General features: G+C 31.7%; 1 protein-coding gene across 1 annotated transcript; it reads right to left on the bottom strand.

Annotated features, from left to right (window-relative positions):
- Nucleotides 1–2,263: 2,263 nt before the first annotated feature.
- Nucleotides 2,264–11,001, bottom strand: LOC143058391 (uncharacterized). The gene is made up of 9 exons (XM_076231892.1): nucleotides 10,387–11,001; nucleotides 9,257–9,444; nucleotides 8,621–8,687; nucleotides 7,734–7,949; nucleotides 7,229–7,358; nucleotides 6,272–6,463; nucleotides 5,135–5,305; nucleotides 4,360–4,444; nucleotides 2,264–3,382 (listed from the first exon to the last, which is right to left on the bottom strand). Exons 1-9 carry the CDS (start codon nucleotides 10,838–10,840, stop codon nucleotides 2,330–2,332), a joined length of 2,556 nt encoding a protein of 851 aa, XP_076088007.1. The 5' UTR covers nucleotides 10,841–11,001; the 3' UTR covers nucleotides 2,264–2,329.
- Nucleotides 11,002–14,622: the final 3,621 nt, after the last annotated feature.

Here is a 14,622-nt window from a genome sequence, read left to right as displayed (position 1 = left end):
AAAACATACATATGTTAGGCCGTGTTCACATTGACCTTAATTCGGTTTTGTATTAGTGTAACTCACACGTAAACTAAACACAATTAAATTCCCATTGATAAAACTCAATGTTTACATGAAGTTTAAGTAATGTTTTGTCTACACACAGTCGATAGTCAATGTAGGCCTTCTGTAGGTTAAGTGTATACAAAACTAGGCATATCGGACATTAGTTTTATCGTGTATATATTTAAGGAGGAAACTATTTTTGAAAAAAATGATATTTTTAACATTTATTAATAAATTCCTTTACATAAATTGTTGTCTAAAATTTATGTTTATTTATTTAAGAAATAATAACTTATTTTATTAACCCCTGATCAAGACTCAAAGCAGCATCATTGCCGAACCCAGAAGGCAGCAACCATTTGATTTTCGGGGGTGGAGGCTGCCACTATATGTAATGCTAAAATTGAAGGAAAAAATTGTTTTCGACTTGTCACCAAAATGTGTCCTAAAAAAATCTATAGCACCAACCAACCCCACCCCCCTCCCCCGAAAATTAAATAGTTGCTGCCTAATCTATTTGCAAAAGGTCTTCCAGAATCGACTTGACGTACACAGAAATATTCGCCACTGGTATTTACTCAAACAACGATTCACGCATAAAAGCATTAGTAAAAAAATGTTTGAGGTAAAGGTTTGTCTAGTATGTCAGATCCTTAAGGGGGTACCCAACACTAAACACCAAAAAAAACCTGTCGTTTAATTTTTCTTGTTTTTATCCCATTGATAAACTTGGTTAAGCTAAACATTTTGTAAAAAATTCGAAGGATTTGAACCATACGTTAAAAAGTTTTGGCAACTCGAATATGACATATTTTACATGCTAATATTAGCATAATTTTGAGGTTTCAGAAATATGGGTATAGGGGTATATATGTTAAAAAAAATAAAAATGATCCTAAATTGACAAAAGCATAGTTAATAGTGAAAACTAAGGCAAATATTAGTTCACCAGTTCCTTTTGCTTGTATTTTTTTTGTTCTGGATTTAAATTTTTGTCCGAATTAAAAAAGGGGGGTCTTAAATTCAGCCCGCAAAAGTGACTTTTTTGGGTCCAGTATTTGAAGACGAAATTAAAAAAAAAAAAAAATGTGTCGTTTAATTTTTTTTTAAAACTAACCATTTGTACTGCTATATTAGTTTGTTAAATTTGTAAAATATTATAAACTTTTAACCACCAGATTTTTTTCAATTTCATTTTTTTATAATACCACCACCCTCAATAAATAAGAGCAATTTTCATTCTGATAGTATATTTGGGGCATAGTTTTCTTGTCTTTTGACCTAGGGCTTAGATATTTTGTATGTATACGTATCATCATGAGGTAGAATGTCAAATTTCATGATGACTTCACGTGACCTTGTACTTTGACCTCAAGGTCAAATAAATGTATTTTTTGATAGAATAAAAAAACAAGGCCATATGTATTTTTTTGTCTTTTGACATAGGTCTTGCATCTTTTGTATGAGGATGTATAATAATGAGATGGAGTGTCCTTTGTTGTGGTGACCTTCATGTGACCTTATATTTGACCTCAAGGTCAATTTTACTTTTTACTATAAGCACTCTACCATGCCATGTTGTCTTTTGACCTTGGCCTTAGATCTTTGGTATGTAGATGAATCATCATCAGATAATGTGTGTTGCACCATGATGACCTTCATGTGTTCTCAATTTGACCATAAAGTCAACTTAATGTAGTTTTTTTTTGCATGAAAATGACCAAGCCATAACTTTTGACCTTGTTCTTACATCTTTGGTATATCAGATGGGTTAACATAAAGTGGTGTGTTCCTTGCAATTTTGACCATCATGAGACTTTAAAGTTTGGTTCTTATTTTTTTTAGTAGCTTAAGAGAAATAGTTTTTGGCATATCTATATGATAGGGTACAATATCCAACCACTAGTAATAAGAATGTTTGACTTTGGCGGTCATTTTTTCTGCAGACGAAAAATGGCAAATTCTTTATTATTCAGTGTCAATTGAACTAGGACAATAACTCAAAATATAAAATTATAATGCAGGGAATCAATTTTTCATATAACTTTGTTTTATGTACACACTAATTGCATTCTTACCACCTTCTAAGTTTCATTAAATTATGTTGTGCCGTTTTTAAGGAGTTTAACTAACAAAAAAAGGACAGACAAACTGACTGACTGAAACATCTTAACCCTGGCAAATTCATTGTGTTGGGAGAATAATAAAACAAGTATTCGGGTTGACACAGTCAGGTTATAAGAAAACGCAGACAGATATTTATTTTTTGGCCATACAAAATTCATTCCTCAGTCTGAAAGAAATCCTGAATGCATTTCACACTCTTTGGTGGTATCTTATGGTCCTGTAAGACAAATTTCAATCCATTTACATCTCGTACAGATGCCAGTTTGAGGTGTTTCAACGATATACCATCTTTTGCTAGTTGGATGCAAACTGGCCTTGAAACAATTTTACTACTTAGTAAGCCAGAGTAGGAGTCCATGCAATTGTGGTATGAAATGGCAAATACATCATCAGATTTCACAAGTAAGGCAAGTTTACTGTCATATAATGTTTTTAATGAATCCACATCCTCTATTGCATTGTGGGCAAGGTAATTTTCTCCTACAAACTGTTTGACAAGAGTCTGCTGCTTAAAATTTTCTACATCATGTTTGGGAATATACTTTCTAGCCACTTTCATTGTGTCAATAAAACCTTTCACTGTTTTACAAAATGTAGAAAACAAATTATATTCTTTCAATTTGTTAACAATTACAGGAATGTCAAAGTTACAAATGTTATGACCTAATAGTATTGGCTGATTCTGTTCCTTTAAAAAATGTATGAAATCAAGTAGAGCTTTATGAAGTGACACCGGTTCAACTATTTGTCCTCGAACATACATCTTATTCGTTCCATGGCTGTAAGTTATACCAGTTATCTTACTGGCCTCAATTTGAATGTCCACTCTTGGAATGACATACCTATTAAAACTATTTGAATATGACTTAGCTGCTATTTGAATGATGTCGCTATTCCTTCCCAAGCCTGTTGTTTCTAAATCAAAAAAAACTTTGCATTCAGTGCCATCAAGATAAAAGGGAAGTGGAATTTCTGTGGTAAGCTCAGGGTCCTGTTGTTGATCAAACTCCATTTGAGATCCATAGGTTTTACCTTCTCTTACAAGATGTTTACGCTCATTTGTATTGCGGTTCCTTTTCTTTTGTATACGGTCGACTTTGTATTCCTTTGAATTTTTCTTTTCTTTCCGTTTTTCCATTTTTTGATCTCTTACAGCCGAAATTGCCATCGTAAATTCTCCTGGAGAGAGGTTTGCTGCTTCATTGATCTAAACAAAAATTGCAACATAATTAAAATGTAATACATATATGCATTAAAATATTAAAAATCATGAAAAAAAACAGTAATCTCCATCTTGAACACAAATTTTGACCTATAATTGTAACTCTTTATTTATTGTGACTTGGATAAATAGTTGATTCATTAGCACACATACCACATCTTCTTATTTATAAAGATAACAATTTGAGAAGAAAGTCAAAGATAATTGAGTTACATACTAGATAAACATAATTTGTGACAATTTACATCTGCAGGGCTAAAAAAGCAATACTGTTACAGTAATCTCCTTGTATATAAACATTGGATGCAACATGTAACATGGTTTCAAAAAGATAAAATTTATGAAGGGAGAATGTGTAAGATGTCATAAATGCCTCCGCTGTAGCTTTGCAATTTTCCAAGTTAAAAAGGGACAGAACTATAGATTAACAAATGAGTTACAACACAAATTTGAACTCTGTCTGAGTGTTGTGATTCTTATATGTATCAGTTATATAAAGTCAAACTAATGTTAGAGTAAGGAAACAAAACAATTTGCATTTTTCCAAGTTATAAAGGGGCATGACTCTAGAACATTAAGTGACTCACTTTCCCTGATTAGGCAAACTTCAGTTAAAACTTCAGTTAGAGTGAGGTAAGGAAAGAGGATGAGAGTATGGTCAGACGGACGAAAAGTCATGGAGTGGACATACAGGGAGTACTAGAAATTTAATTTTCATGAACTTCAGGTCAAGGTCTTAGTTACCAATCCTGGAACTTGAGACAAGTAATATACCCACATACTTTAAATTCATTATATGCTACATCAGATTAATAAAGTTATGGTCTGAACAGGCTTTTCTGAAAAGATGAAGAAGAAGAAAGAAATAGAAAAGGAAAGAAAATGAAGAAAATGAAGAAATCGTATTCAAACACTATGTCATCCTTCATTCAAAAATAAGATGTAAAAATTTTCATAGTTACCTTGGATAAGTAGCCATATCCTTCATTTTTCTGAAGCACAGCTGCAGATAGCCTATTCTGAAGTGAGCATGATCCACCATAATGTCTAAAAAAGAGTATGAAGAACTATTTAAGTACATTAAAATATATTCCCCTCTTCATTTATTTGAACTTGATGTCAAAGGTGCAGGTAACAGTAACATACCAACTCACAAAATATGAAGACTCTTTGCAAAAGATTAATATTTTCATATAAAGTTTTACTATGATAGTATTAACTCCCTTCATTGAAAACTAATAAACTGCAACCTGTCTGACAAGAAAATTAAGTTTTACATGTATTTATTTTTATTGATATTGGCTTTCAACTAGCTGTCAGTAATTGCAATGTTACATATTTGTTTTTCATTTATTTTATTTTTTACATTAATTTTGCCTTTAGTTTTCTTGTTTAAATTGTGTTGACTGTTGTACTTTGACATATGTATAATTGGTTTCTCTTTACAAATTGTGACTTGGATAGAAGAGGTGTCTCATTGGCACTATTACCACATCTTCTTATATAAATTTGTGATTTGGGGCCTTTTATAGCTAACTTTTTCATATGAGAATTGCTCATTGTTAAAGGCCTTACTGTAACCATAGCTGTTAATTTCTGAGTCATTCGGTCTATTGTATAGAGTTGTTTTTTTTGGTACAGTAATCATACGACATATTTTTTTATACTTATATTCATTATTGCTTAAGAATGGGAACTGAAATGCATTTAATTTAATACCACATAATTATGAATTACCTTGATTTAGGTGCCTTTACAGATACAAGCTGGTTAAAGCTTTCATTTGACTGTGTAGATCCAAGATCATTTAAAGAATTACTCCTACCAATCATTTTTGTCACTAAATTATTCAATTCAACCTTTAATCCCTCAGACTTGAGTGGTTTCCCATTTGGTAAACTTTTATACCTGAAATGGAGATGAATAAAATGAAAAAAAAGTTTACATTTCAAATTTGAATTTGCACAAAATACTTAACCTGAAACTTTAGTGTTAGCATAGATATACATGTATGCTCTATATTTCTGTAAATGGGCAGATCAAGAAATTTTAAAATAGTGCCAGGAGGTGTTAAGAAAAAGGGGAGGTCTTAGAAAAAAGAGGGCGCAGCTTAATACAACTGCAGAGATCTGACCTAAAATCAAAAATCTAAATAAATGGTTAAATTCAGCATATAAAAGAACCCGATATATTCCTCTTTTTTTTTTAAATCAAATAAATTTTAATTTGGACCCTTTGGACCTCAATGTGAGCCAATTTAAATGGGGCTCAAAATTATAAAAACTTAATACACGGTTAGATTCAGCATATCAAAGAACCCCATATACATGGTATATATTAAATTTTTAGTCAAAGTTTAATTTTGGACCAACTAAAAAACTGGACCCATAATCAAAAATCTAAATACATGTTTAGATTCAGCCAATCAAAGAACCCCAGGATTTCAAATTTTGTTAAAAACAATCAAAGTTTAATTTTGGACCCCTTGGATCTTAATGTAGATCAATTTGAAAACGGGACCAAAAATTAAGAATCTAAATACACTGTTAGTTTTAGCATATCAAAGAACCCCTATTATTCAATTTTTTATGAAATCAAACAAAGTTTAATTTTTAACCTGTTGGACCTCAATGTAGACCAGTTTAAAAACCGTGCCATAAATCCAAAAACTTAATACACGGTTAGGTTCAGCATATTAAAGAATCAATTTTTAAGATTGACATATGTATAATTTGTTTCTTTTTAAAAATTATGACTTGGATGGAAGAGGTGTCATTGGCACTCATACCACATCTTCTTATATCTATTATTTTTTTAAGAAACAAGACAATACAGAAAATAATATGTTGTCAATACCAGTATAGAAGATCTTACATAAATTTTTCTGGATTTTGATGATAGCTACACCAGTCAGCATCTTTACAATTTTCATGTGATCCAAAAATATGTGGTACAATTCTTTGCAGCCCAATCTTAATGTCATCTTCATTGTCACCTCCCTTAATGGCATACATAAAGCACCTCAATATATATTGTTTTGTTTCATCCTTTTGCAATTCTTTGTAACTGCAAAATAAGAAACAAATAATGAATGTAATTTTTTTTTTAAATCTTTAGACTTTTATGGGGCATGGATGAGATCTTCAATCATGGAATCATGCATCTGCCTTTTAATTTTCAGAAAAAAAAGGTCCTAGTTTCTATTTTTTTAATGTATGCTTTTCTATTCTAAACTTAATATAGCCTCACTAAAAACTGTTTGGTTCTTCCATAAGCAATGAAGATTATTCATATATATATACTTATAGATCATTGATGATAATTTCAACGAGAAAAGCAATCGAGTTGAGATGACCAATGATAAAATTGAGAATAAAAGGGGAAATGTGTCAAAGAGACAACAACCCGACTATAGAGCAGAAAATAATCTGTTTATCACTATTTTAACTACATTGTATGGCGACATTGTCAATTTCATTAGCAATGCCACATGCCTCCTTATTTTCTAGCGATAATTTTCCATCTCAAGCGAGTAGCATGATATGAGAAATCATCACAAAAAAAGATCAAAGGAAAAATGCACAAAATAGCGATAATAATAGTTTTTTTAATTTTCAATGTAATGTTTGTGAATTCAGATAACACAAAAATCTTTATATATATGTCTTTGAAAAACACAAAATTGAAATTTCATTTTAATGTTTTTTTAAGAGTAAGTAGTCTTCACAGATCAATATAATAAGATCTTTACGTAAGATTTGATTTAGTTAAGGATGGGCTTTAGCCTTGTCATAGACATATCTGTAACACTAAAATTAATTTGTAAAATACCTCTTTGAAATATTATACAAGCTTGTTGATAACCCTTTTTTCACATGGTTCTGGTCATCTTTTTTCTGTATGTTTCCAAACTCAACTTCAAGTCTTGCTGTTGTTGAAGCATCATTATCAGCATGTATGACTGAAATGAAGATTGAATAATTATTAACCTACAAAAAGGTCAAGATATACAACGGCAAGCATATTTTTTTATTTGGAAAATAGTGATAGCTGTTATATTCTGCCTTATTTAATTACATGTAGCTAATGTATTAATAAAGCAACTTAAATAAATACAAACCGTTTTTTACATTACATTGGTCATGTTATATCATTAACTAAAAAATCAATTGATTCTATGTCATAAAAGTGTAAGAACAAAATCCAAGTTTCCTGTAAAAATTACAAAATGATCACCTTTCAAATTTGAAAGAATTGTGGAAATAAGAGTTATTTCCCTTTATATGATATTTTCAATGCATTTTGGGGAACTCTCTATTTTGAATATGAAACATACCATTAATTTCACATTCATCATCTTTTAATCTGTGGGCCATTGCCACCGCCATATCTGCCTCCATGGATTTACTAGACCCATGCCAATTCAGATGGCACTCATGCTCCGGAACTGTCTCTTTTTTGTTTTGATGGAACTCACAAATATTACATGTCTTGCTTCTTAAATCGAATGACAGCACCTTTCCTGTCTCCTTTCCAATAAAAGTTGCATGTCCTGCCAGAATAAAAAGAAAAAGGTATTACATTAACATGATGCAATTATAAATTAACAGTTAATTAAATATTGTTATGATTTGAATAGGGGTGTGAGATAACGGGTATTTTAATGAAATGCTAACAGAATGATGTCATGTTACAGATTAATATGACGAACAGATACTGATAATAAAGAGCCTGTAGTTCAGTGGTTGATAGTTTATATCTGTCATATTTTCTTCATAAATTGTTTTGTTATTAATTATGCTGTTAGTTTTTTCATTTGAATTGTTTGGTATTTTTCATGTTGGATATAACTTTTTCTCATTGTTGAAGGTTTTATAGTTGTGTAGCTATAAATTGTCTACTTTTCGTGTGAGCTCTGGTGGACAGTCGAGTCACTAACAATCATGTACAATGTAACACATCTAACTTCTTTAATGTATACAAAATAATCCTATTTGCTATAATTGAACCAGGTAAGTTAAAGAGATCTACCCTAGGGATTGAATAAATATAAGTATGGGAAAATATTTCTTTAACTACAGCTTCTCATATCAATTTAAATAGTGAAATTAATGCTTTGTCCAATTAAGTTATTTATATTAGTAATTGATTCAGCAAAATATAACAACATACAGTAAGTAAATCATGAATGTCAGACATTATATTATATAATTATGTATTTACCTGTATTACTATTATAATTCCAACCAGAGCCTCTCTTTTGCCAGCCACCATCAAAACTTGCTTCAATCTAGAAAAGATTGCATTTCTTATAAAAAAAAAAGTCCCAGCAAGTTTATTATAAATTGACCTTACATGTACCTTAACCTTTAGGATACCTAGTTGTGTAGTAAGCTGCAAATACATTATTAAGAACACAAAAAAATATTTTGGGTGCATATGTTTGCAAGAAATTAGAAATTATTGTTTTTGTGGTCCTTAAAGAAATTTTGCTGGTCCTCACTATTAAATCAAATAAAAATTTTGCTGTCCTATGCAATTTTAGGTGGTGAAAAGTCTTGATCTGTACATGCATGTACATGTACATGTATGGTTGTTTATTCTGTTTATGAAATAATAAAAAATCAGCTTTTAAAACATGTTTGATGTTATATATATACATTTTTTACTTTCATAAGACACACAGTCCTATTATAGTCCATAATAAACAATGAAGCATTACATGATCATTCTCCATGAAGTTACACAATATAAGGATATTTTTTTTTTTTGGGGGGGGGGGTTAAAAAGGACTGAGTTTTCTAGAAAGAGGCATATTGTCTGGATATTCCACTTTGTATGCATACATTTAATACTTACATTGCCATTTGTGCTGAGTGATTTTTCCTCTCTTTGTGCCATATTGCAGGACTGGATTGTTACATTTTTAATTTGTCCACTTAATTCTTTCTCTTTTTTCCTTAATGTGCTCTCTGTAATGGATGGCAGGTTACATTCTGCTAGAAAGTTCTGCAGATGAGTTGGGCCCATCCCTGCATGTATCATTCCTTTAATAGAATATGAGGTATAATCAAAAATTGAGAAAGACAATTGATTGCTTAATTATGGAAAATATACACACCTGCATTTTCAAGACTAAGAAACAGTTGTGTTATAAACTTTAGTAAAGATGGTAATTTTTTTCTCTTTAAATTGTAAAATTCTATAAAATTTCCTAAAATGAAGATAAATTTACAGGACACAAGCTGTCAGTCCTGTGCTAATTTCTCTGACTTGGCTTACAAAATATCTAAGAATATTAACATGATATGATGATGTACATGTAGTTGTACATTTAATGGTGAAGCCCTAAAAAAAATTTCACAGCTTATAATTAGTTATTTTAACTCTTTTCAAAGCCTAATTAGGCTATGAAGAAGATAAGAATGGAGGGGTTGAAAGTTGTTGATGTTTATTGAACAATAACAATATTTTCAACAATTAATTTGCTATACATGTAACATGTAATTTATCTACAGGCACTTGTCTCCTATATGCCTTAATCATGTTTAATCTAAAAAGCTTTCACAATTAACACAACAATTCGCCCAAGTTTGCAAGCAATATATATATATGCACTGTTTAAGTTAGACACATTAATTAGTAGTAATTGACCCCAAGGACTCTTTTTAGTTTTTAAACAAAAAATCATGAATGCATTTAAATATAATTATGTCAAATGTCAAATAAACAATGCAACATGTTAAATGTAAACCAGGCACAGATTCAGGGGGGGGGGGGGGGGGGGCGTTCGGATACCCCCTTTTTTTTGGACAATCAATGGATTTGAATGGGGACATGTAGTTGGAACACCCATTTGTCCTGGGTTAGGAACCCCCTTCTTAAAATGGCTGGATCCGCCCCTGTAAACAGTAAAACAAAAATTGTAAATATTAGCATCATACAGACTAATTAGTATTATAATTTACAGTCATGTGATATAATCATACCTATGGAAGCTTTTGTGTTGATGTCATAACTTCCAGATGGTCCTCTCTTCCCAAAATGCACATCAGTAACAGTATGACACAGTTTACAATCTACCATCAGTAGACCACCTAGCCCAAACAATCGTTCTCCTACAATATCTGACAGGTGAAGTGGACACTTGCAAGTACAGCAATACATTCCTTCCGACAGCATATTCCACTCTACAATTCTTCTCCCAATTGTCCAAGATTTTGATACATCAGACGTGTTATCACCTTCCAATTCAGCCTCGGCCCCAACATCCAGATACTCGTATACGTAATTGCCATGATCATTACGCAAGCCGACTTGCGGAGAATCTTCCAATTTCCTGCCATCATTTAACCATTTGAAGTAATCTGAACGACTCGATTTCTTATCGGCAGATTTAGATCTTGAAAATTTACCAAACGTATTACGTTTACGCTGTTCCATTATGACAGTGATGTACCGTCTGCTTCATAACAACAGGTAAACAACTATTCCATGTCAATAAAACGCTTGTAATATGAGGCGTATTTTAAAACACTTAATTGACGTTAGTTAACTCAGAATTTTAGTAAGAGTTATCTTTTCTTAGGTGTACGGTACCCCCTTAAACTACTGCTAAATACTCCTTGGAGAAGACATACCTTTGAAACAAACAGAAAAGATAAAAATGCAGTGATCCTTAATATCTCAATCCTTTTTTTCCGTCTGTAAGCATGCTGGTGCAACCTACGTTTTCTAATGCGTAGTCACTACATCTTTAGTATATTTAAACTACTGCAAATCATCAAAATGGCTTTCACAAAGAAGCAACCACTTAACTTCAAAAAGGGACGGGGGGGGGGGGGGGGGTATCAGTTTAAATCTGAGTCAGATTTTTTTTTCGCGCAACGTTATTATTGGTATCTATGTAGGCCTACATATGATTGCTTGCTAATATACTTTACTAGTTTTTTGTAGTTCGTAATACAATACAATATAAAAAAGAAGATGTGGTATGATTGAAACAACTCTCCAAAAGAGAGAAAGAACATATAGAATTAACTGCTAAAGATGACACCATACGGACTTCAACCATGAGCAAAGCCCATACCACAAAGTTAATAAACGTCACGTTCTCTTCTGTTTTGAGATCCTATATCAAACTATCAATAACATTGATTAAAAAGATATTTTGTTTTGTTAGTTGATTTTCAAAATTCAAATTCGATGTTCGGTTTATGTCCATATGTTCTTCATCTTACATTATTGGATAGTTTGAAGAGTTTAAAATTATGTACACGCTGTGCATAAAATAGACACATTAATATTTATAAAGTCACAATATGTTTAAAACATTCTTAAGTCACGGATGTTGGTGAACCTACTTTTAAAAGCCCATCAATAACTTTGCAAATGAGGATGTTTCGTCTTAAATTATATCGCTGTATGGTATTATAAAATAGGATTAAATCCCCTTTCAAGTGTTTGATGTTTCATCAGACATTGTCAGAGATCAGTATCTCTAACAAGAATAGAAATTTCCATTCGCACTATTGACATTTTCAGTCTCCTCACAAAAACAAGGAGATAATAAACGTTACAGTAAATAGTTATCAAAGGTTCCAGGATTATAATTTAGTACACCAGACGCGCGTTTCGTCTACATAAGACTCGTCAGTGATGATCATATCAAAATATGCATAAAGCCAAAACAAGTACAAATTTGAAGAGCATTAGGGATCCAAAATTCCAAAAAGTTGTGCCAAATACGGCTAAGGTAATTTATGCCTGGGATAAGAAAATCCTTAGTTTTTCGAAACTAGTTTTACAGAATACACGATATTTTGATGTGGTCTGTTATATCTTGTCGTTTGTAAAAAAAGACCAAAATATTTGGCTCTGTAAATGTTCTGCATTACTTACCTGTATAGGTGTGTACTTATACTTAAACAAAATAATAAATGTGTTATTTTATCTTCTCTCTGAAAAGCATATGACCTGACGAACTAAACAAAATAAATCCTTTTTATAATTGTAGGGTTATTTAGTTCCTGATGGGTGTTGATTGGCTTATTCAAATACAGCGTATGTCCTCCATTTATAAACTAATAAAAACACATAAGTAAACAAATATTTATTGCATTGAGGTAAGATCATTTTCTCAAAATATCATAAAATAGAACGTGCTTCTTGTGATGTTTGTGTACAGTTTCTGTTCTGTCTGCTAATGCTCTTAATTGTACCAAATTTTGCATTTAAAAATGGCTTTTAGTTTTGGGTATAATTAGAGCTTGCAACATACTATAGATTTTTATCAACACCGATGAAAATTTCGTACCCATTATTGTGTACATCGTTTTCGTTTGATCTTACACCGAAAGCTGTTTTTCGGACAGTTATAATGCAAATTTTCAAGTTTGTGCTGCCATGGTTAATCAATGTTCTTTAGAATAAGGAAAATAGAATAAATGTGCGAAATACACTTATTATTTATTTATTTTTCCGCTGCTCAGTTTCAGATAAAAACTGTTTAAATTAATAGGGATTTAATTGAGGATTCAAAAAAGCAAACAAAAAAAATATAGGGTGACACAGACATTTTAACAAGTATAGGTCACCGTGCGGCCTTCAACAACGAACAAAGCCCATACCGCATAGTCAGCTATAAAAGGCCTGGATAAGACAATGTAAAACAATTCAAACGAGAAAACTAACGGCCTTATTTAGATAAAAAAAATGAACGAAAAACAAAAATGTAACACATAAACATACGGCAATCACTGAATGACAGGCTCCTGACTTGGGACAGGCACATATATAAATAATGTGGCGGGGTTAAACATGTTAAACATGTTAGCGGGATCCCACCCCTCCCCCTTACCTGGGACAGTGGTATAACATTACAACATAAGAACTATAAAACTCAGTTGAAAAGGGCTTAACTCATCAGATGGACAAAAATACAAGTGGACGTGCCGGGTAATTAAACATCCCGACACAAAAAGACAATGTGCCAGTTTTCGAGATATAAGCCATTTGAATTTTGGAGGGAAAATGTTCTCACTTGATCTTTCATTGCTTTATCATTGACCAGTTAAAGTTCTCAAATACTATTAAAAAATAAAGAAATTTTATGAGACTTTCAAAAATGGCTTATAATTATACATGTAAAAGATTTATAAAAAGAAAATAGGGATCCATGGGCAAATTTCTTTTCAAATGGATAAAACCAGAGGATTACGAAAATCTGACAAAATTCTCAAAACATGACAAGCAAACATAAAACTTTATTTTATAACATATAACAAATTTATTTCTAAAGAAGTAAATGAAAAAAATCATCATTTAATGAATTTATGTAAGAAATAAATCTTAAATTGGGTTCACAAACATCCGTGGGGTTTAAAGACAATTCGGATGCTAGAAGAATATTTAAACTAAATTCTTCCAAATGCTGGATTTAAATTAATATGTATTGCATGTATTTTTTTAATGCCACTTAAGTTACTTTTATTTTTTTGAAAGGGGGAAACAAGGAAAAGGGACATTTAGAACCCATCAGTCGAAAAAAAGACTCCACCATGGTAAAAATTGAAATGACGAAATTACAAATAAAACTCCACAGAGAAACTGACCCCGTTTACAATACAAAATTGAAGCGATCTTTATTTGAATCGATCTTAAAAAGACCAGTTCGCGTTTACATATGCACAAACAAGACCGATCGAGATCGATCTTTTTTGGTATAATGCGTTTACACTGCAACTTAAATCAAACCGGTCTATGTTTTTAAAACCACCATTTAGTCCGTAATAGTTATCCCACGAAGAAGCGGTGAGTCAGTATAAGATCACCCCCTCCCCTTTGTAGACCGGATGCCAGAGGGTGATATAACACTGACACACCAAGTCTGAATGGGATAACTATTTTACATACCAGTTGTTCTAGATTAGACGAAAACAAATTTACAATTCATAAAATCCACACAACCATTATAATATACTTTATATATTTCTGTATGGTATCTACCCTTTATGACCCCGAATAAAAAACATCGCCCTACTCTTGTTTATCGAATCGCCCTATTTTTGAAAATTTGTAAAATCTCACAAATTAACGAAAAGGGTTTAAACCCGACTGAATAAAGGTCGCCCAACTCGTCCCACTTATACACATATCTTGCTTCCTTTAAGTATGTTAAATAACTGATAGTTGGTATTCAGTCATCCTGGTGTATTGGTATGAGT

This window comes from Mytilus galloprovincialis, chromosome 14 (assembly GCF_965363235.1).
Source record: "Mytilus galloprovincialis chromosome 14, xbMytGall1.hap1.1, whole genome shotgun sequence".
NCBI lineage: Eukaryota > Metazoa > Mollusca > Bivalvia > Mytilida > Mytilidae > Mytilus > Mytilus galloprovincialis.
Note: the sequence above shows the minus strand (reverse complement) of the source record. Positions and strands in the feature narration are given on the sequence as shown.